The following is a 22,810-nucleotide window of genomic DNA, read 5'->3' as shown; positions in this document are numbered from 1 at the left end:
CATTCTTATTGACCATTTAATCTCTGATAATGACCCACCTAAACCTTACTCTAGGCTCAGACTGACCCTACTGTCTTAACTCAACAAGACAGTTAAACACTGATAACCTCCATTCAGTTGACTGATAACAAACAGATTGAATGTATAAATGGACGCTAAGCACAGAGCCACAGAGAGAAAGAACTGAATGCCCTGAAGCAGTTCTTTCTTAATGATTGCTAATGATAACGAAACTGATAATTTTAGAAGAATGATAGTCAGGCTGGTTACAGAGAGGGACGTAAAAATCTGATCTTCATTGACCATGTCCAGCCAACAGGCAAGACATCATATAAATATGTGGGCAGATGTAACAAAGAGATAAGAAAAATAGCACAAGCAGACGTTGATTGGAAACTTTTCTGCAAATTATTAGATGTATGTCACTGTGTGCAGGATTCTGTGGTGTTTATCAGTGATAAATGCACAAAAAAGTAGAGGCTAGCAAAAAAGAAAACAAACCTGAAGGAGACTTGCCCATTGGGGTGATAGAGTGAAACATTTGACTGTTTTAGGCAAAGCTAAATATTTTCACAAAATATATTAAAGGATACAAATATGTTACACAAACTAACAGAGAAATCTTACCATATTTCTGTTGCACTTTACTTTCCTGCATACAGTATTAGACTTCGGCAGTACTTAGGACTAAATAGCTTCAGCCTTCAGACTACTTATGAAAGGGCAAGAAACTGCAGTCATATCAGTGCAGACAGACCTTGCAGCAAGAGGATTCGTGGGGAGGAAGCGGGCTTCTAGCCAGCAGAAGACAGTTTGGATAATCTGAGCCAAGGACAGCTCATCAGGAAAAAAGAGAAGGAAGCTGGCAAGAGGAAGCACCCAGCTAGTTTGACGATGCAAAGCATCAGCCAGTATTGCTTTTGACTTCAGTGCCCAGGACAAGCTGTGCTATCAGTGTTTCTATGTGTTCTTTTCAAATACACTTTCCACTCTCTAAATTCACAAACAATAAAAAAACAGAGCTATTAAAAATAAATATACCAAGTAAGATTAAGTGGATTGATAGTAGCACAGTAAGAAACCTTGGTCCCAGATTCAGTTCCAAGAAGAGGTTCCAGTTTGCATTTATGTGGGATTCTACTCTTTGTCCAACGCCACTCTATTAGGTCAGTTAAATACTAATTTTTCTTCTGTATATATTTTATGAGTGTTATAATCAGATCCAACATCCAGCATGAAGTTCTTTCTTTTACTTATTCAAGAAGAATAAGCTCCTGGTCATTTTTACTACAAACGGATCAGCAGTTTCAGTGAATTCCTCATTAGATCTACAATATGGGTGATCCAGCCAGCATTTAAAAATACAACTTTTAAGACAACAACCATATCCCTCCAAACTTTTCAATCATGATAAACAAATTGAAGTAGAAAACATCGAGCCAAGGCTTGGAGTTCATCTCAAAAAAAAAAAAAAATCAACTTGTATCTGCACTAAACACAACATATAAAACCTTCGAGTTTGTCTCGCTACATCAGGAATGCGATGCGTTTCGCAGGACAGGCAAAGGCAAGGGGCACAGCTTCTGTTGAGACTACCATGGAGTGAAGTAAGGAAATGTTTGCTTTAGTGAGACAGAGACAAATTGTGCCGGCCATCAGTCTTTCTTTTGTGCATGGCCCTGGTATTAAAGTTCATTACTGTGCTTTTTCCTCTGCGAAGAACAGCGTGCGCTGTGAAACTGCATGCAGACTCAGGATATTGTGGAAAAATAAGGGGGGATGATAACCAGCACCTGCTATTTCTCATAAACGTTCAGGTTAATAGCAGGCTATCAAATGCAATGACAGCACCAATGTGTTGGTATGCATCCAGTGTGCCTTCTGGATGAAATGACTGCAAAGTACTGATACAGGGGCCTGCTCTTGAAATTCTGCCAAAAGATTACCTAAAATATGCATTTTCTCCTCTTCCCACAGAAAAGAGCATTTGTCTTATTCAATTTCAGCACAAATACATTGATTAAAACAAAGACACCATAAATGCTTTATTTTGAGAAAACACAATGGCTAATCAAATCCATTGACCATATTCCCATGCTGCACAGAATTATTCTGAATGTGCTATTTGCAACAATTTTAGCACCAATAATAAGGAACAGGGTTCACCTTTTGGATGCCTAACACAACTCTTTACAGACTGAGACCAATACAAGCGAAAACTGTAACAACAATTTTGGATTCTGCTTGTCTTATGTCTGAAACAAATGACAAAGTATGTTTATGTTTAAAATGACCTTCCTTGTTTCAAACTTGCTTTCTTCTTTTAGGCAAGGAAACAGTCTAAAGTGGAGCAAAATTAAAATCCGTAACATTGCTTCATTCTGACAAAACAGTGCAGCAAGACAAAATACCCACTTTAAATTACAAGGTGGATTGATTAACTGACGGTGATGAAGCACTTTAAAGTATTAGGTAGATAAAGCAATTGATTATTCAATAAATCCTTGTCTGTACTTGGATTCCTGTATTTAAAAAACACTAAAGATTATAAATCTGTTTCAGCCATGTAAGGGCATGCTTGAGCTCAAAAAAGACAATGTTTCTCATTAGCACAGAGCTGTCTAATTAATAGCTTAGTACGTGGTTTCCAGTAACCAATAAGCAAAGACCCACAGAAGTGTGCATAATCTATTCCATAAACATAACCTAATCCAAATGAATACAGACATTTCCGTCTATGATAATACAAGTAAAATGTCATGAAAATGGAGTAAGGAATACACAGCATATTTAAAAATGTATTACAGCTTTCATTCTGGGCCCTGGATTACCTACGAAATGCAATTTGGAGGCATCTGAATATAGGTGGTTATTGACAGAGACCTAAATCTTGCTCATTTGGATATTATTTTTTTTACTCCATTTCATAAATTCGTAAACAAGATGCTTAGCAACAGATTGCATACCCCACTTCAAAATTTGCATTGATTCACTCGGGTCCTATTATCAGATCCTTTTAGAGTGAAGCATTCAGTAATCCCACTGCTAGAGCTATAAAACTAAAGCACTGTCCCTTATCTATAGTAAGTGGACACACTAATGGTTACTGCTGTAATATAATTTTTTGATATACTGTATAATTCTGATCATGTCAGGTTTTTTTTTTTTAATATTTGGAAAACCTGTATATATTTTAAGCAATATAAAAAAGAATTTGCTTCTCTTTCCTTTATCATTTGAACCATTTTGTATAAACTTTATAATACATAGTGCATGTTTAAACTCATAGTTTATAAACACCACTCTTCTGTACTACTGAATATAAGAATTATATTTAATGTTATTTAGATAAATTTGTAAAAATGAAAAGGTGGAAAAAAAATTGTTGAAACTATATATTAATATGCTTAAATTTATTAATAAATATGTGTAACCCTTACTTGTTAAAGCAGCATTACTGTTTAAGTGAACACCTTTTCCGTTGAATATTAGAACCAACATTCCTACACAACAATCACACTGTTTACAAAATTATAAGCTTTTCAAAAAAAATAACTCGAAAAGAAACATTCTATTTAGTATATACAGTACATGACCACCATTTTATCCACAATAATAACAGTAAACTACCTGAAGCTTGCAGAGACAATATTGGATTTTAAATGAAATTAAATTAGACCGAAAATGCATGGAAGGACTGACTTCTGCAGACGGTTGGTTGAACCTGGTGTAGCAACAGATATAAAAGCCAATAATGCAGAAAGATATATTTTAAATACCATATATTCCCCAACTTGCCTATAAAGGTAGATTTAAGCAAATATATATATATATATATATATATATATATATATATATATATATATATATATATATATATATATATAGATTTAAGCAAATATATATATATACAGTATATGAATTATCTTGAAAGTGATGGAATGGTTTCTATGATTAATCAGTTCATACATTTTTTAGCTTATGGCCAATACAAAACAAATGAACAACGGTTTTAACAATAATAAATATAAGACACCCTATGGTACATTTGGATGTTCAGGCAAAATCAAAAATCAATCATCTGCCCAGTTGCGTCCTAAATGTAACACATTCACCCTTAATCTGTGGCATTTAGCTTCAAGTTTTATGTTAAAGTTGTCTGTGTCTGGCTGTTAATCTTATGTACTTTTTATTTTTCCGAACCCTTTCAACTCAGTTGTTTTACAGTGCGATTCATTGTCATTAATATTTTACATGTAGGGCTTTTTTATATTGTATACAGTAGTGTGGGAATATTTTTCAAATATGCCATATCATAAAGATAAATCAAGGTGATTTTGTAAAAAAACACAAATACATAAATGAATTAAGCGAATCTTGGATTAATGAATACATGCAGCAGATCGTTCGCTCTTTATACGTCAAACCTAAAATCTAAAAATAAATACCTGTATATACCATCCCGATGAAATCACATTCACCGCACAAATTCTATTAAATGTGTAATCAGATTTAGGGCAAGATACTGTAATCATTTACATGTCCAAAAATGCAATACGATGTTCAGCTTTAACACGAATACTTTTAAAATGCGAATATGCCTTCTCCGATCTCATTGGTTTCTGTTATAAACAGAGCCCTCTACTGGGGAAAATTAAAACTTTGTATATTTGAGAGGATCAAAAATGCTCTTCTCATTCAGTAGTATCGAAGCAAACGGCGGGTATATATTTGGACTCAAATAAAAGAAAAAAAAGAATAGATTTAAAATGTATCAACAAAGCTAAACGTTTTATAAAGAGTTCACTTTCTGATTAAGTTAAACTTGTATAAATAATTAAGAAATTACAGTTACTGAAGCCTGGCATCTTATCCGTTCTTTTTTGCCAGCCCAAGATAGGACACACTTTGCATGAAGCAAGCCTGGAGACTTTTTTTTTTCTTGTCTGTTCCCGGCATAATGGTGACAGTGCTGTGGCGCATATTGAACTTTAATATATTATCAGACAGATTAAATAAAATCACGTTTTGGACTTGCGAAATCACTCCTACAGTCTTACAGACCGACCAATGCCAAAATACTGGACAGAAAGTAAATATTCTAAACAGTAAAATTACCGAGATGTAATCGGTTTTGCTAGAATTAACACTGAAATAGACAGACAGATTAATTAATTGCTAGATCTCATTAAATGCGACTGTTGTTGAATGTGTGATTCCACCGACCGACATGCTTCCCAGTCTAGGCTGATCCGAAGCTACTGCTGTACGGTCGCTTCCCGAAACCTTAAACTTTGATTTTTAGTAATCGGATAGCATGGATTGATTTTCCAAATCATTCGTTTCCTTACAGTTTGAGGATCATTTTCCTTTAACAGTGCATTCATCCGTCCATCTCAAACCCGCTTGTTCAGATTCAGGGTCGCTGAGATGCTTTAATATGTATATATACACAACTCACACGCTTGAATCGTAAAGAAAAGGATTTTGTGAAGGGTATGGACTTGTATCGTCAACTCACCAAAGTGTTTTCCATCCTCTACAGCCCACAATCACTATGGACTCGTGGTGAAGTTTAAGTTGGTATGTCTGTACGTTTGATTGGACTGAACCCTTACAAACGTGTTCCTGTTGTACATGTGTCTCTAATAACAGTCGCTATCAAGGTCAGAATTAAGGGAACTGCTGGGGGTCCTGTTTACCTGCTTGGTTCTCATCGTCACATATCCATTAATTTTTCCTTGATCTGACGGTTTTCCGCTGCAACATACTACTTTCATTCTAATATACAATTTATTCCCCTTTGCCTGACTGTGTTCTGCTGCACTTTACTGCTTAAAGTGGCGAAAGTCAAACGAAAGTCAGGCTAACTTTACATCACTCTTATTCCAACAGGGTGCAAGTTGTCGTAAAATGTAGACAATATATTATTATTAATGATATTAATGTCATCGTGGGTCACAGGCTAAACATCCTTAGGTCTGTCACACAGCAAACAGCATTCTGTTTGGAATGATACCTTACGACAAGGGATCGACTCCAGCGAGCATACACAGCGCCAAAAACGTCAAGTTTAAACTCAAGAAGTAGACATCTTCACATTTGAGTTCATAATGTTCCAGTGAGTGACAGGAAATAACGGATTCGCTCAGAAAAATCACATACACTGTACGCCGACTTAGATGTTCACTCACTCATTCATGCATGCATTCATTCATTCATTCATTCATTCATTTATGCAAACGATTTTGCAGATCAGCCCTCTTCCTCGCGTTTCATTTTAGTCTTATACTATGCATTATGTATTTTACACCGCATTCAAGACTTCGAAGATATGACCACATGTCTTCCAAATCTAGTTTAGCGTGCTATAAAGTACAAATCAGAAATGACACCTCCAATCTTTTAGCAAATTAGTAATTTGAATATTCATCAACGAACAAAATGAGTAAAGCTATAAATGCATTTTGAAAGAGGGTTGCTTAAAATCAACAATAGTAAATGGAAATTTAAGATATATAATTTAGAAGGAACCAACAAACCACCATAAATACATATATTTGTGCGGAAAATCCTAAGCGATTCTTCTTCCCCTAACGCACTTTAACAGTAAAAGGGAAAAGCGTGTAAATTGAAAATATGTAACAGAATGAGAGCACATGCACGTAATTATTAAATGAGTCTCTCAACGGTATTTTATTGGAACGCAGAAAACAACAATTACTTCTCATCCATTTCTTAACCACCGTATGGTAGAAGAGAGACGCAGTCAGACACCTCGGGGCAGCCCTGAGTGTTGCGAGTCCATCGCGGAGTTTACTCGCACAAAAACCCACGCTCGGACCACGCGAAATTAAATGTGCTAACGTTATCGTGTTAATTCCAATACAATTAATTATAATTGCCACGTACAGTTTAAGTGTAAGGAGAAACCATGCAGTCGTGTACACTAATTTCCTGTCCTTGTACACTTAAGGAATTTTAACGGTGGTTGCGTGAAAGCTGTCATGAAGTTACAAAGTTAAAGAAAGTAGAAAAATAAAAGCTGCAGAATTCACTCCTCAAGAGTTCAATGTGATTTATTGAATCCTCTATACGTCCCCCCCTCTGATTAGCGGGATTTTTTCAACAGCGATCTATGTTATTCAGTAAAAGTCTGAGAAAATATTAGCATATATCGGGTAAATCTCATCAGAACAAATTGGTTAAGAATCATTTCACTTCTGCAGTTCGCATCTTCATCTTGATTTACCCATAGACGAGCGCAGCTTGGGCTCATCGTGAAAGTAGTCTGGTTGCATTTGAGTAAGAAAACTGCGTGATATTTGATCACTTCTTCGTGGGTCACAAAACAAGAAGCTGTTCCCCACAGTGGCTGCTCAGAAGATCTGAATCATGGAAAACCACACTGTGTATGATTTATTAAATATGCAGAGAAGCAATGCTCTTAGGATCTGCAAGAACACCATGTCCACTCGCATTTATACAACTTCCCTCAGCAAAAGGACAAAGAAAAGACAAATTACTGTAGCAGCAGCACTTTTTGGTCTAAAAAAACAACACTCAGTGAAAGCGATGGAATTTTTTGCAAATATTTTCAAACTAATGCAGTCTTACATTGTAAAGATGACAGTTCCTAAAGGCGCAAACAAACAAAAAAACGGATTGAATGTTCTAAGATTTGTTTCTTTATGTTAATGTTTCTAATTCCATTCGGAGTGCTACTCCCTGGTGGCAGTAAGCCACTTGTCAAAAGCTATTTGCTTCTAGACAAAAACGTATTGATCTTCATTCAGCTTCTGTCTGCTCCCGCCGAACAATGTTTCATCGCATCACCAGTCACTGAAAGAGAAATTTCTCATTCTTTGTCAGTGAGTGATTCGCAAACACCGAGAGGGAGTCATAAACACTTATTTCCACGGTAACCCGACAAGAACGAGGAAAACATCTTTAGCCAGAAGTCGCGTGAAAGTTTAGCATTGTTAATAATAAAATGTTCCTGCTGTTTCTCACGAAAGTTTACAATACAGTATGTATTGCAAACCGCGAGTGGAGCAAGTTTGGGTTAACAGATCGCACAATGCAGGTAGAAAGAACTGGGCAGGCAAATACAAGAGCACCCTGAAGAAACGGGCGCATGGCATACATGTGCTCTTATATGATTATCATTATTACTAATAAACTTTTCGCTTCTCTTTAACTGAGGACTTCAGTACGGATATTTTGAATAAATAGAACATTTTACATGACACGATACGCGACTATCTATCTATCTATCTATCTATCTATCTATCTATCTATCTATCTATCTATCTATCTATCTATCTATCTATCTATCTATCTATCTATCTAAGGGTGATTGCTAGTCAATCAAATGTTTGCTTACTTTGTTCGCTATCTCCCGATTTTAAATACAGGTGCCAGGTGTTATTGACACTTGAATCGTGAGCAACTTGCATTTGGCTCTGAAGTAATAACATTTTCACCTAAAACTCTTACAGATATTGAGGTAGGAGGCATCTCAACCCGGCTGTCAAAACAGTCTCGGCGAACTGAGCAGCAGCTAATCACGAACAAAGCTGTGCGTTCTGCCTTCCTGTAAGTTTCCGACAGTAACAGGTACCGCGTAATCTTCACTCGCTGCACGCGCTTTTCAGACATACTTTAGACTTCTTTCGCTGCATAAAACTAGTTAAAATTCAATACAGACTCACTTCAGTTTTTCACCTATCTATGACTATGACAATTATTGGAAGAAAGAAAAATTATCATAATAATACTATTGACAGCAATAAAAATAGTTATTTCCCTTTAAGCTGAAACATTTTAATCTTCTTCATAAATTCCAGAACCACAAATGATTTGCTTCCTTGCCTTAATGTTTGGCCCATAAACAGTTGGACACATTCTGAACGTGCTCGGCGCTCTAGTTCTGACAATGTGAAGTTAGTCCTTACCGATTCGAATGACATGAGGCATCCCGCGAGAATACTGAATCCAAAAGACGAACAAAACAAGTGCTGTCCAGTATTCCAAGATCACACTCCGCGGACAGAACCAAATATTTCTCATCATTACGAAGCAATGAGATCCAGCCTTTTAATATTCCAAAGATGCTTCAAAATAGCGTATCTAATTTGTATTCATTGAAGTCTTGTATAAAATTCTGTGTCCGCGACAATTTTGTGCTCATTGTACATTATGCAAAATTCTCCAGCTTTTGCTACAAGTCTAAAAAAAAAAAAAAGGAAAAAAAAAAGAAAAAAAAAACCATCTTTGCTGGATTAAACCCCAGTTCTTCCTATACAGCATCACTGTGTTCACCTGCAGAAGCAGGCTGTTAGATTCAGCCTGCAGGAGTCTCCGTATCCCCTCCTACAACTGATTCTATCTGGACCGGCGAGCTCAGACGCCGGAGTGGAATCCGCGGAGGAGGACTCCTTCGCATGCAGTTATTTTTTAGGTGCTGAATTTTCAGATCTCTTACCTACACTGAACATGCACGCACTATATGCTTAAATAATAATACATAAAAATTTCACTAGTAATCATAATAATGGCATTGTTATTAGCTAACTTTGGGGTGGTGCTGTTGCTGTCTTGCAACTCAGCGGACCCGGATTCTGTTCCCAGTCATGTCACAGTCTGAGGGGAAAGTCCATCCCTTCTTCCAATGTTTATTCGGATTTTCTTCAGGTACTCCGATATCCCACACTGTCCCAAAGACGCGCATATTAGGCATAATGGCTACTCTGGTTCAGCCTAGTGTCAGTAAGTGCGGGTGCGTGCATCAGGGGCTTAACTCGTCCATACTGTGCACCTAATAATGCTACCTGTGCTCGGACCACCCGTGGCGGTGACATGGAAAAACTGGTCTATGAAAATGGATGTATTAACTAATGAACTTTCTACAATAATAACTCAGTCTGTTGGAAAAGAAAGTGAAAACGTTCTGTGTGTGATATATAATTTAGGGCACACCTGAACATTAACAGAGGGAATAAACTATTACTTTTATAGTACACAGACACTAACAGAATAAAAAAAACGGCATTAGTCTGTGTTACTGTATGCAGAAAAGTCCTTTTGAAATCAAGAGCCATTGGTATTTCACAAATCTATTATCATCTTTTCATGGTTATTTAGCGTATGCAGCCTGTTACGGATTTAAATAAATGAAGGTTCATTTTGGAACTTCAAATGTAGATGAAGCTTTAGGGAACCAGAGATGGTTCCTCTATGGCACTCTGGCTCTGGCACCTTCATTTTAAGAGTGTAGCTTATAATTAATTTATTTTTTGAACTCCCAGTTACAAGGGGCTGGAGCCTATCCTGGCAGCATCAGGCACAAGGTAAGTACCAGTCCTACTGGGCACAGACATTCAGGCTAGGCCAGTTTTAAGTGCACCTGCCAGCCCAGATTTACATTACACAGGTCTGTTACAATTAAATTAATACGGATAGTTTTAATTGTGAATAGTTATTTTTATTTGCAGTCATGAAAACAATAAAAAAAATAATTACAATGTTTTCATCACATCGCATATTAGTACAAAATTGAAAAAAAATTAATTACAATTTAACAAATTTACTCAATTTATTCATGTATACAATATTGTTCTAAATCAATTTAATATGAACATATTTAGTCAATGAAATGTTTTTAAACATATACAAAAGTTATTTTTTTGCATAGCACTCTTAAATGAGTGTAGGTGCAGAACTCTGTGAATAATTCCCAGTTTAAATGCAAGTATTGATTATACCAATTACTATAAACATTGAATGAACCATAGCCAGTCAGCAATGGGTGAGATTAACATTGTAAATATGTAAAGAAAAAAACAAAACATATTCATTGGCATTTTGTATTTGTTACTTCTATTTTTTATTTTGGATCCATAGCTTTGTGTGGTGGGCTCTCGTTCATACATTTTTTCTGATGCATCCCAATGAATCATCCAGCAGTATTCTGCCAACAAATGGATAACCTCCAGCATCTCTGGTACCTTCTTTCCATGTCATTGATATCCTGATCGAATCTTTCACCTTGCTCTTCACTCAGCATTCCAAGATTTTCAGGAAAAAAATTCTATTAACTCCTTCAACTTAAGTAATACATTTTTCACAGTTTCTTTAAAATTTGGATCTGTCGTGTTACATAAACATGTAGAAATTATTTTTCTTGTTTCAGGTTGTTCATCGCACCATCAAACTCTGGATTAGAAATCAGTTTTCTAATATCAGGATCAGCAAAAATTCTCTCTCAATTTAGCCTCAGACAAAACTGGAAACCTTCGGCACAAATACATCAAACAGGCTCCATCTTTTGATTGTGCTTTGACAAAGTGCTTCATTAAACCAAGCTAAATATGAAGTGGTGGTAACAGCACTTTATCTGGATCCACCATGCTCGGCCTGATGATGTTTTTGGCATCAAGCTATAGCTTTTTTTCTAGTTTGCCATTTCTTCTGAACCCAGTGGAAAATCTAGGCTATATGCTGTCCCACTCACAGAAGAAATTTTGTATGCTGACTGCTGACCCAGTAGATAAGAGATAATTTTCAGTGGTGCTTATTGTAGTTAATAACTGTCACAAAAAATAACCGGTTTTCTTTACACATAGATTTTAATATAGGAGAATATTTAGTTCAAACAAATTATCATTAAAATAAAATATTGATAATTAATTAATCATAATGCTAAAATGATAAAAAAAAAATACACGAGACCTCAAAATATATTTTGTGAAAAAAATGTTATGTAATGGCAGAAGGTGATTTTCACTTGTGAATTTCAGCATCCAAAAATATATAGAAGTTGCATGAATTAATCAAAACAAGTTTTTAACATATGTCTATGTTTTGAGAGCCGAGAAGAGACAAATGCACAAATTAGCTTTTCAAAAACATCTACAAACTTGAAAGCTTGCATACTGTAATCTTTTTAGTTAGCCACTAAAAGGTGTCATTTTGCTTAACTTCTCAGTACATCCATAATGGCTAACGCGGTATAACACCCTAGTACTAAAAACATCTACAGAAAGAAGCAGCTTGACTTTAGCTAATACCCTGAGCTGATAGAAATGAGCTTTAACAATGGAGTTCATTTGTTTATGAAAACAAAATTTTTAATTTTTTAACATATGCCCATGTTTTGAGATATAGAAGAAAACTGCAGTACCTGGAGAAAGTCTATGGATAAAGGATTAAACATACAACTTGTACACAGACAGGAACTAGGCCAACATTTAAATCCCGATCACTCGAGTTGTGTGGACAGGCAGTGACCACTGCACTAAACAATGGGTAAAGTATTCAATGCCAGTTTACCTGCTTGTTTTGGAGTTATGTAAGCTTAGTCCTCTATGACTGTGGGCCTTGTCTTCAGATTATGAACATTTTAAAGTTTCTTGGCTTCAGTAAGAGAGCTAACAGATATCTGTAAAGAAGAACATTGGCAAAGTGTATTTTTAGGTGTGAATAATAATATATTACATACAGTAATTCATGTTATGAGCATCTTTGTGATTTTGTCAGAAATCAGCCACTGATCAAAGTTCTCTGTGTCTGCCTGTAATGTTGGAATGAATGTGTAAACTTCAACTGTCCATGAGACTCACTGCTTCAGATCTTTGAGGACGATGAATAAAAGCAATATGAAACTATTTAAGTATCATTTATGGTTGGTAGAATGTGGGGACTGGGGGGTCTTTTGGCCTTGGAATCCCTGCAGATTTATTTTCTCCAGCATCTTATTGGCTGAGGTTTTTATGTTCTTAATGGTCATCTGCCTATAACATCAGACATATCATTATGCTTATTAGAAAAATGAATTTAGAATTGTAATGCATTAGTAAGGTTTCTACTTGATCTGTTGTTTATCTGTATTATGTAAGTGCTTATTGGTTTATTAGTATATATTATTTTTGGTATTTGATTTATGTATTCAATTTATTCATTCATATACTTATTTATGTATTTCTAAATCATTATTTTTCTTTTAACATGTTATAAAGCATTTTTAGATATATGTTTTGTAGGAAATTTTAAAAATCCCCAACCCCCCTATTTTTAAAAGATTTTCAAAACAGTCCTATAATCACAAAAGCAACAAAATACAAATTCATTTTAATTTATTCTTCTTAATCATACTGATGAGACAAGCACAGTATACAATAATTATAAATACTGAAGAAGAGGTGCAATGTAAACACAACATAATCTTGAATGAGAAACAGACACGTCATGAAGGACATACAAAAGTATAATAGACACAAAGTGGTATTGTGTCCAGATTCTGTCTGTCTTAGGGCAGTCATATTCTGAATAGGACAATTCTGTCATGCAGTTTAATTTGGAGAGAAGATGTCTGAAAACAGGTCCATCTTATTGTATGTGACAATGCATCCTCTCTAAGGCAGACCAAGTGCCATTATGAGAAGAGAAAGAAAATGGAAAGACTTAATAATGGCAAGTGAAAAATAATTATTACCATTCTTTAAAAATCAGTTTTTTAAAAGTGCAATATGAAATAACCTCAGCATCAACTCTAACAAGACCATGCTATGCTAAAGATACGGCAGTCTTGATTTAATGCTGAGACTGATGGGGCTTCTGTAAGTGTGTGTGACCGATAGCTAAATACCCTGCTAGAATGTACAGTAATAAATGGCAAATATTTGCCTATAAGATGCTGTGAAATTATTGTTTATTGCTGTAAAAAATAATAAGAATATATTGCTGGATTCAAATGTTCAGCTTCTTCTTGTAAGTAAAATACAGCTCTTGGCTGTTTTTTTAAGCAACTTTTTATTGTAGTTTTAAACCAATTTGCAACATTTTTTTTAATCATCTTGATTTACAGTAGTTACCTGGCAAATCGAGTTGCCATTAAATCGTTGTAAATACCTTAAATCAGGGGTTCCCAACCTGACACAACAAAGAGAAAGGCAGTGTCACGATTCGTCAAAATTGAGAGAGGTGCGTTGTCTGTCTTACTTGTTGTGCAATCATTGTTTTGCATAGGGCCACCAATTGCAGGTCATTTATCAGTTAGTGCTCCTGTTCTTTTATTATATACGCGTATAGTTGTCACCTGTGAATGAGCTACAGAAATACATGATCTCATGGGTTCCTTGCTGCGAGTAGAACATTTGTAAAAGTGAAGAACTTTATTTTCAAGAGAATGAAATTTGGACCTTGCCGAGGTCTAGTATTGATTTCTGTGCAAACCCTGATCTTGAAATGTCTCTGATTTTGAGGTTTGATTGACATTTTTGCCAGTGGTGGGCAAGGGCACTTGAATTGAATATAATACCTGCTGCGCACACTCAGCCCACCTCTCCTACTGGTGGTCCTGGTAGAAGCGCAGCAATTTTAAATATGAGGAGCATTTGTTTTTGAACTGCAGTGCAGGTGTTACCCGGGGACAAAGCTCATCGACTGTGTCTCATTATTTAGTGCAGTGCTAGCACCCATTGTTTAAAAGGGATCTACAATCCCCACAAATTCCTTGATCACTGATCATGTATCATTTCCTCGTGGGCGCCTGATGTTTCTCGGGATACCCCAACCCCCGGATTATCAATTGAGTTTCTAAGCTTTACAGGGAGCACATTTACAAGATTTTTTGAGATTTATAAAAGTAAATTGCTCAATTTATATCTAAATTTTATGTACTGAGTTAAGAGGTTTTTTTTGGAGTTCAGTTTGTTCACTAGCAGTACTGTATGTTGTTCAAAAATTAGAAATTTGACCTCTTCATCTTCAAATATGATACTAGTTTTTAAGGGGGTGTGAACATAAATCAAACATTTTCTAGGGGGAGTGGGGCACAGAAAGGGTTGGGGACCACTGCCCTAAATTGATAGTGTTATCAATTAATTAATTATTAGTTTACATTGAAATATTATGAAACATAGTAATTGTCTTGATACATTTACATTTGTTTGCTGACACCTTTATAGATAGATAGATAGATAGATAGATAGATAGATAGATAGATAGATAGATAGATAGATAGATAGATAGATAGATAGATAGATAGATAGATAGATAGATAGATAGATATAATGGTCTGAACACACAGCAGCATGGCTAAAAAGGAAATTAAAGATAAGAAAATTAATGGGAAAGAAAGTGTTAGGGTATCAGAGAGAGAGAATGTGCAGCATCGTTCTTAATGGTACTCAGTTTTGTGTCAATTCTATCTTTCATCACCACCTCCAAGGGAGCCCAGAGTGCACCCCATAACTGAGCCTGTCCTTTTAATTAGCTTGTTGATTTGGCAACATTTGAGAGATACAATTGGTTACATTTTTGTTTTCATTTTTAATTTGAAATTACTTGTTCATAGTCACACAGTGTCAGCAGCAGAATTTGAACACACAACCTCAAGTCTAAAGTCTTAACCACTACACCACACTGCCTGCCTGTACCACACTGTAAAAGTGCACTACACAGTTTACAGCATATAACTGGTGAACATGTTAGATAATATAAAATTTTTAATCAGTGTAAAATGAAAAACAGTTTATTACTGTAGAACAGCCCAAACTACATTCGAAACACCTCCTGCCAGTAGGTGCGAAACATGCTGCTATCTACTGCCTTTGTATTGTGGGCCCATAGTGCATTGCAAAATACAGTTATTGTTTGTAAAGTGAATTAACATTAAGTTTCTGGAGCGTTTTACTTTTGTAACCACAAGAGGGTGCCACTGAGCCCCACTTCACAGGCACAGTAATGACAAACACGTTTCCGGGTTCAGATAAAATGTTTTTATTTGCTTCCAACACTTTCCTTATACAGTACCTAAAGACTCCAACAGGGCTGCAGTTCCAGACTCCAATTTTAATAGCGCCCTGTGGGTGTCCTAATTAGGTGCAACCCTAAGGAGCACTTCCACCTCTCATGTGAGGGAATGAACTGTTCCTGGTATGGCTGTATGCCCAATCCATCCATTATGGCCAACCTTTTCTCCATGGCAATAACACTGTAAAAACTGCGTTAATTTGTTACAGTGCAGAGTTTTATCTTTGCAGTTTTAATGAAGCCTTCTTCTTAATATGGTAATACACCACCTGAAGTAGAAGTATGTTTTGTAAATTAAGAAATTCAGGAGATAAACTATTTAGGATTTTATATGTAACTCCTTTGGAAGCTAATTAAGTTGCTTAAAAATTTGCATTATATGGTCAAACATCTAAATGATAGTTGTGACCTTGTGTGAGGCGTTTTGAATTACTGTAACTGCGGTAGTAAGTGAAGAATATGAACAGCTGGACCATAAAGGATTACAATGGTCAATTTTGCTTGAAACAAACAAATGAGATAGCTTTTCAAGATCCTGCAACCTAAGAAACGTAGCAGTATTTCTTAGTTGGCATACGCAGATTAAAAAAAAAAGAGAGAGAAATATACTGCAACAAATAAATGTTAAATCATTTCAGGTGGATTAAGCCAAACTAAAATGTCAGGCCTTTGGAGTTAAGAATGTCTAGAATGGCCTTACTTTTCACAGTATAGAACGTTGTTTTTTCTAAATTTAAACCTATTTATTATCATTCACCCACAGTTTTACACTAATAATTCAGTTCCCTAATGATACAATTAAATGTGTATCTTTGATCTGAATGAAAAATACAAATATAGAAAACACACTTAATCCAAATCAGGGTTGTGGAAGGCTGGATCCTATTATAGTAGCATCAGGTGCAAGGTGAGTCCTCAATATGAGGTCAGTCCTTGTAAAGAACCCGTCTGGAATGGCCAACTAAGCTAACTCTACAAAGGAAGAGAAAGGCCAAAGTATCAGAAAGAAAAAAAACTCCACTTAAACAACAATCAGGTGTGAGAATCCAACGCAGGATTCATGAGGCAGCAGTTGTTTACAACTCCGCTGTCATGATGCCACAAACATAAATACAATTTTATACTACACTTTGAAGACAAGTACATTTACTTTTTTGTTCTTTTAAAGAAAACCATATTATTAAGCAACAGGATATTGTACAATTTACCAAACAGCCACTTATTGTGAGGTTAGCTGAAATGAAAGCTGTCTTACGACTACAGCACCCTGAATGCAGAATTGTGCTTTACAGTTTTGGGTCTGAGTGGGTATGTCATACACCTAATAATATTCTACTCAGGAGGGTATGTCATACACTCAAGAATATTCCACTCAGGAGATGTCCCAAGCTGGTGTTGAATGTGAGATCACAGGACAGCGAGGAAGTTGTGCTAGCCAACATTCTACTGACTTTTTCTTTGCCTTCTCTATTAAAATGGTATAGGACTTGCCTTATCTTCTTATATAATTCTCTACCATGGCTGTCTGTTTGTCTGTACAGGATTTTAAATCCCCTGTAGCTCACAAACTGTTTGACCTATTGACTTGAAATTTCGTATATACAGTATATACTACGTGATGTCTACTATCCACTTTCGGGGTGATGATTGACCTCCAAGGTTATTCCTCTTTTTATTTTTATTTTATTTTATTGTAGAATCAACTCTTGGCAGCGGCCAGCAGGGTGGCTGTGCAGCGCATGCGTACGGCCGCCGTTCTCATCCCTACCACCTTCGCTGTCACTTCCCCTACCTCTTCATATCTTAAATCATTTTTCAGGCAGATTGAAGACTTAAGTGCCAGCTTAAGTGAAAAATTAAGGAAAATGTACTAAGTAATTGCAACACAAACACTGACTTAATCAGTTTTAACGCAAAAAGATACCGACAAAAAAAGAGAAGAAGTAGGCCGCTAGAGTGGAGAAAAGAAGAGCCGGTCAGGAAGCAGCAAGTGCATCGACCTCTGAGCAAACAAATGCTAAATGTACAGAGAAAGAGGATGAAAACTATGAATGCTCAAGTCAAGTGTGTTCACTGCAGGTTATCATGCAGTGCGCTGTTACTGGTGTGACATATTTATCAAAATATTTAGCATGTGGAAAAAGAAAAGTGATGTTCTAAAAGTTAAACCATGGCCATATTATCTTTATCGAAATGGTGCTGCTATCTGTTTTAGATGCCACAGCTATCTGCTTTTATATACTTTTATATACCATTATAAACGTAAGTTGAGAAATCTTTCCCAATAGGCTTATAAAATATTGGTTAAAGCTATTCAAAATATATTTTATGCATATCATTCCAGCTTTGTACTGTATACTGTTTTGCGATAAATTCCTGCTACCTTGTTCTGTTAACAGTGTTGTTCTGTTATGTGTGATGCTTTGTGGCTTTAATCTGCTGCTGTGCTGCATTTGTATTGTTCCTTTTTATATTTGTTTTTTTATGTAATGGTATTGCCATTAATACTTCAATATAAAGTAAAGGCTGCTTTAGGAAATCCCCTCCTCGAACCGCCACCTTATCGTGGTGGAGGGGTTTGCGTGTCCCAATGATCCTAGGAGCTCTGTTGTCCGGGGCTTTATGCCCCTGGTAGGGCCACACAAGGCAAACTGGTCCTAGGTGAGGGATGAGACAAAGTGTGGTTCAACAGACCTACTATGATGAATAAAAAATTTGGATGGCGTTTTCCCACGCTCGGACGCGGGTCACCAGGGCCTCCCTCTGGAGCCAGGCCTGGAAGTGGGGCTCGATGGCAAGTGCCTGGTGGCCGGGCTTGCACCTATGGGGCTCGGCCGGGCACAGCCCGAAGAGGCAACGTGGGTCCCCCTTCCCATGGGCTCACCACCTATGGGAGGGGCTAAGGAGTTCGGGTGCAGTGTGAGCTGGGTGGTGGCCGAAGGCGGGGACCTTGGCGGTCCGATCCTCAGCTACAGAAGCTGGCTCTTGGGACGTGGAATGTCACCTCTCTGAAGGGGAAGGAGCCTGAGCTTGTGCACGAGGTTGAGAGGTTCCGGCTTGATATAGTCGAACTCACCTCGACGCACAGCTTGGACTCTGGAACCAATCTCCTTGAGAGGGGCTGGACTCTCTACCACTCTGGAGTTGCCCCCGGTGAGAGGCTCCGAGCAGGTGTGGGCATACTTATTGCCCCCCAACTTGGAGCCTGTACATTGGGGTTTACCCCGGTAGACGAGAGGGTAGCCTCCCTCCACCTTCGGGTGGGGGGACGGGTCCTAACTGTTGTTTGTGCATATGCACCGAACAGCAGTTCGGAGTACCCACCCTTTTTGGAGTCCCTGGAGGAGGTGCTAGAGGACATACCTTCTGGGGACTCCCTCGTACTGCTGGGAGACTTTAATGCTCATGTGGGCAATGACAGTGAGACCTGGAAGGGCGTGATTGGGAGGAATGCCCCCCCCCCGATCAGAACCCGAGTGGTGTTTTGTTATTGGACTTCTGTGCTCGTCACGGATTGTCCATAATGAACACCATGTTCAAGCATAGGGGTGTTCATATGTGCACTTGGCACCAGGACACCCTAGGCTTCAGTTCAATGATCGACTTTGTGGTCGTGTCGTCGGACTTGCGGCCACATGTCTTGGACACTCGGGTGAAGAGAGGGGCGGAGCTGTCAACTGATCACCACCTGGTGGTGAGTTGGCTTCGATGGTGGGGGAAGAAGCCGGTCAGGCCTGGTAGGCCCAAAAGTGTTGTGAGGGTCTGCTGGGAACGTCTGGCAGAGCCCCCTGTCAGAAGCAGCTTCAACTCCCACCTCCGGCAGAACTTCGACCACGTCCCGAGGGAGGTGGAGGACATTGAGTCCAAATGGGCCATGTTCCGTGCCTCTATTGTTGAGGCGGCTAACCGGAGCTGTGGCTGTAAGGTTGTCGGTGCCTGTCGTGGCGACAATCCCCGAACCCGTTGGTGGACACCGGCGGTGAGGGATGCTGTCAAGATGAAGAAGGGGTCCTACCGGTCCCTTTTGTCCTGCAGGACTCTGGAGGCAGCTAATAGGTACCGGCAGGCCAAGCGGAATGCGGCTTCGGTGGTTGCTGAGGCAAAAACTCGGGCATGGGAGGAGTTTGGGGAGGCAATGGAGAACGACTTTCGGAAGGGCTTCAAAGAGATTCTGGTCCACTGTCCGCCGTTTCAGGAGGGGGAAGCAGTGCAGTGTCAACACTGTATATGCTGGGGATGGTGCGCTGCTGACCTCGACTCGGGACGTTGTGGGTCAGTTTGGGGAGTACTTCGAAGACCTCCTCAATCCCATTAACATGCCTTCCAATGAGGAAGCAGAGCCTGGGGACTCGGAGGTGGGCTCCCCCATCTCTGGGACTGAGGTCACCGAGGTGGTCAAAAAACTCCTTGGTGGCAGGGCCCCGGGGGTAGATGAGATACACCCGGAGTTCCTCAAGGCTCTGGATGTTGTAAGGCTGTCTTGGTTGACAAGTCTCTGCAACATCGCATGGACATCAGGGTCAGTGGCTCTGGATTGGCAGACTGGAGGGTGTGTTCCAACTACAGAGCGATCACACTCCTCAGCCTCCCTGGAAAAGTCTATTCGGGGGTTCTGGATAGGAGGGTCCGTCGGATAGTCGAACCTCAGATTCAGGAGGAACAGTGTGGTTTTCGTCCTGGTCGCGGAACAGTGGACCAGCTCTACACCCTTAGCAGAGTCCTGGAGGGTGCATGGGAGTTTTGCCAACCAGTCTACATGTGTTTTGTGGACTTGGAAAAGGCGTTCGACCTGTGGGGGGTGCTCCGGGAGTATGGGGTACCAGACCCCCTGATAAGGTCTGTTCGGTCCCTGTACAACCGGTGTCAGAGCTTGGTCCGCATTGCCAGCAGTAAGTCGAACCCGTTTCCAGTGAGAGTTGGACTCTGCCAAGGCCGCCCTTTGTCACCGTCTCTGTTCATAACTTTTATGGACAGAATTTCTAGGCGCAGCCAGGGTGTTGATGGGGTCCGGTTTGGTGGACTCAGGATTGGGTCACTGCTTTTTGCAGATGATGTTGTCCTGTTTGCTTCATCAGGCTGTAATCTTCAGCTATGGGTAGTGACCGAAAGAACGAGATCGTGAATACAAGCGGCTGAAATGAGTTTCCTCCACAGGGTGTCTGGGCTCTCCCTGAAAGATAGGGTGAGAAGCTCAGTCATCCGGGAGGGACTCAGAGTAGAGCCGCTGCTCCTCTGCATCAAGAGGAGTCAGATGAGGTGGCTCGGGCATCTGATCAGGATGCCTCCTGGACGCCTCCCTGGTGAGGTGTTCCGGGCATGTCCAACCGGGAGGAGGCCCCGGGGAAGAACCAGGACACGCTGGAGGGACTATGTCTCCTGGCTGACCTGGGAACGCCTCAGGATTCTCCCGGAAGAACTAGAAGAAGTGGTCGGGGAGAGGGAAGTCTGGGTATCTCTGCTCAAGCTGCTGCCCCCGCTACCTGACCTCGGATAAGTGGAAGAGGATGGATGGATGGATGGATGGATGCTTTAGGAAATGGAGAGGTTTGAATCTTGGCCCTTGCCCTGCTCATGTGGAGTTTTCATGTTTTCCCTCTGATTTGGATGATTTTCTTTTAGAGTCCTGTAGTTTTCCTCCCAAATGCGAAACAGATGTGTATTTTCTTAACTGGAAATGAAATGAGTATAGGTATGGAATGAACTGGTGACCCACCCAAGAATGCCTGGTGTATGTCCAGACCTGCCGGGATGAACCGTCAAATTTCTGTGATTCTGGGCTGCCTAAAGAATTTGAAAATGGATGGATAGCTGGATGAATGAAATAAACATTAAATGTTGATTTGCTGAACAGCTAGGAATAATCAACTAGACTGAGCTTTTGTGTACAGCCTTCACAGTAGGAAAGGTGTACAGTGGCTTCCACTAACAGTGGAGATGCACAACAGTGAGTGACTCCTCTTTAATATGCCTATCAGCATCTTCAGTTCAGCTTTTAGCTTCAATGAAGGATAAGAGCAGTGTTTGATGAGAATGTGTTTTTGAGGCACATATGAAAAAAGAAAAGTAGCAAGCATACAGCACATTTCAGTCCCTCTGCTGAATCGTAGAAAAGAGGATCACAGCACCACTATGACTTAAAGTTGTGCCAATGACAGTTTCCCTTTGTAGTGTGAAAGCTGAATGCCTAAAGTTTAGGAGTGTCAATATTTAACTCACATCTGTACATAGAGAGCTGCACATTATGATCCAGAAGTGGTTTGCCCTCATCAGGCGTGTAAATGATTCCCTGAATTCATGTTCATTTTTTTGCCACATCCACTATAGCAAACACATTGTACACTGCATTTGAATCAAACTGGTTTTATAAATTTACAAACAGAAACATGCACTCTAATATGTCACCCGACTTATTACTCACTTACTAGCAAAGTCCGCTCTCACTTTCACAGAGTGAAAGGGAATGTAAGCCAAATTATAAACACCGTAATGTCCACAAAATGCTTTCTCACCTTATCTGCTCCCCTGAGAGTTTCCATTTTGCAACATCTTCTGAGATTAAGACCAGTCTTTCAGTTTTCTTTCCAAAGCAGACTTGCTCAGTGTTGGTACTGCACGTTTCCATTCTAGTCACTTTGTGCTTTGAGTTGGAGTTTTATTTAATTTTAGCATTCTGTTAGTTCACTCTTCACACCTTTGTTGTGTCAATCCAAATAACCCCAGTAGTGTTTATTCACTTTATAGAAATTTAACCATTTTTGATTGCTTAAGATTTTGCTCTTACTTCTTCTTAGAAGTCCTTAAGCCATTGTTTGCTAATGATTACACATGTGGAAGAGACCTTAGTATTCAGAATTTGTTATCACTTTGTTAATTGTCAGTATTTGATTATAGTTGGTGATTTCTGCCTTTTATTACACTAAAATCTTAAAGCTTTTAATAAACTAGATGGTCATTTTTTATTTCTACTGTCATTATGTAGTCAGATTGACAGTGT

General features: G+C 38.7%; 1 protein-coding gene across 1 annotated transcript in view; it reads right to left on the bottom strand.

Annotated features, from left to right (window-relative positions):
* Positions 1 to 9,803, bottom strand: part of grik3 (glutamate ionotropic receptor kainate type subunit 3) — a 476,278-nt gene extending 466,475 nt beyond the window's left edge. The window contains 1 exon segment of the mRNA XM_051936208.1: positions 8,958 to 9,803. Coding sequence (XP_051792168.1) covers positions 8,958 to 9,075 — 118 coding nt within the window. The 5' untranslated portion in view covers positions 9,076 to 9,803.
* Positions 9,804 to 22,810: the final 13,007 nt, after the last annotated feature.

Source organism: Erpetoichthys calabaricus, chromosome 14, assembly GCF_900747795.2.
Source record: "Erpetoichthys calabaricus chromosome 14, fErpCal1.3, whole genome shotgun sequence".
NCBI lineage: Eukaryota > Metazoa > Chordata > Cladistia > Polypteriformes > Polypteridae > Erpetoichthys > Erpetoichthys calabaricus.
Note: the sequence above shows the minus strand (reverse complement) of the source record. Positions and strands in the feature narration are given on the sequence as shown.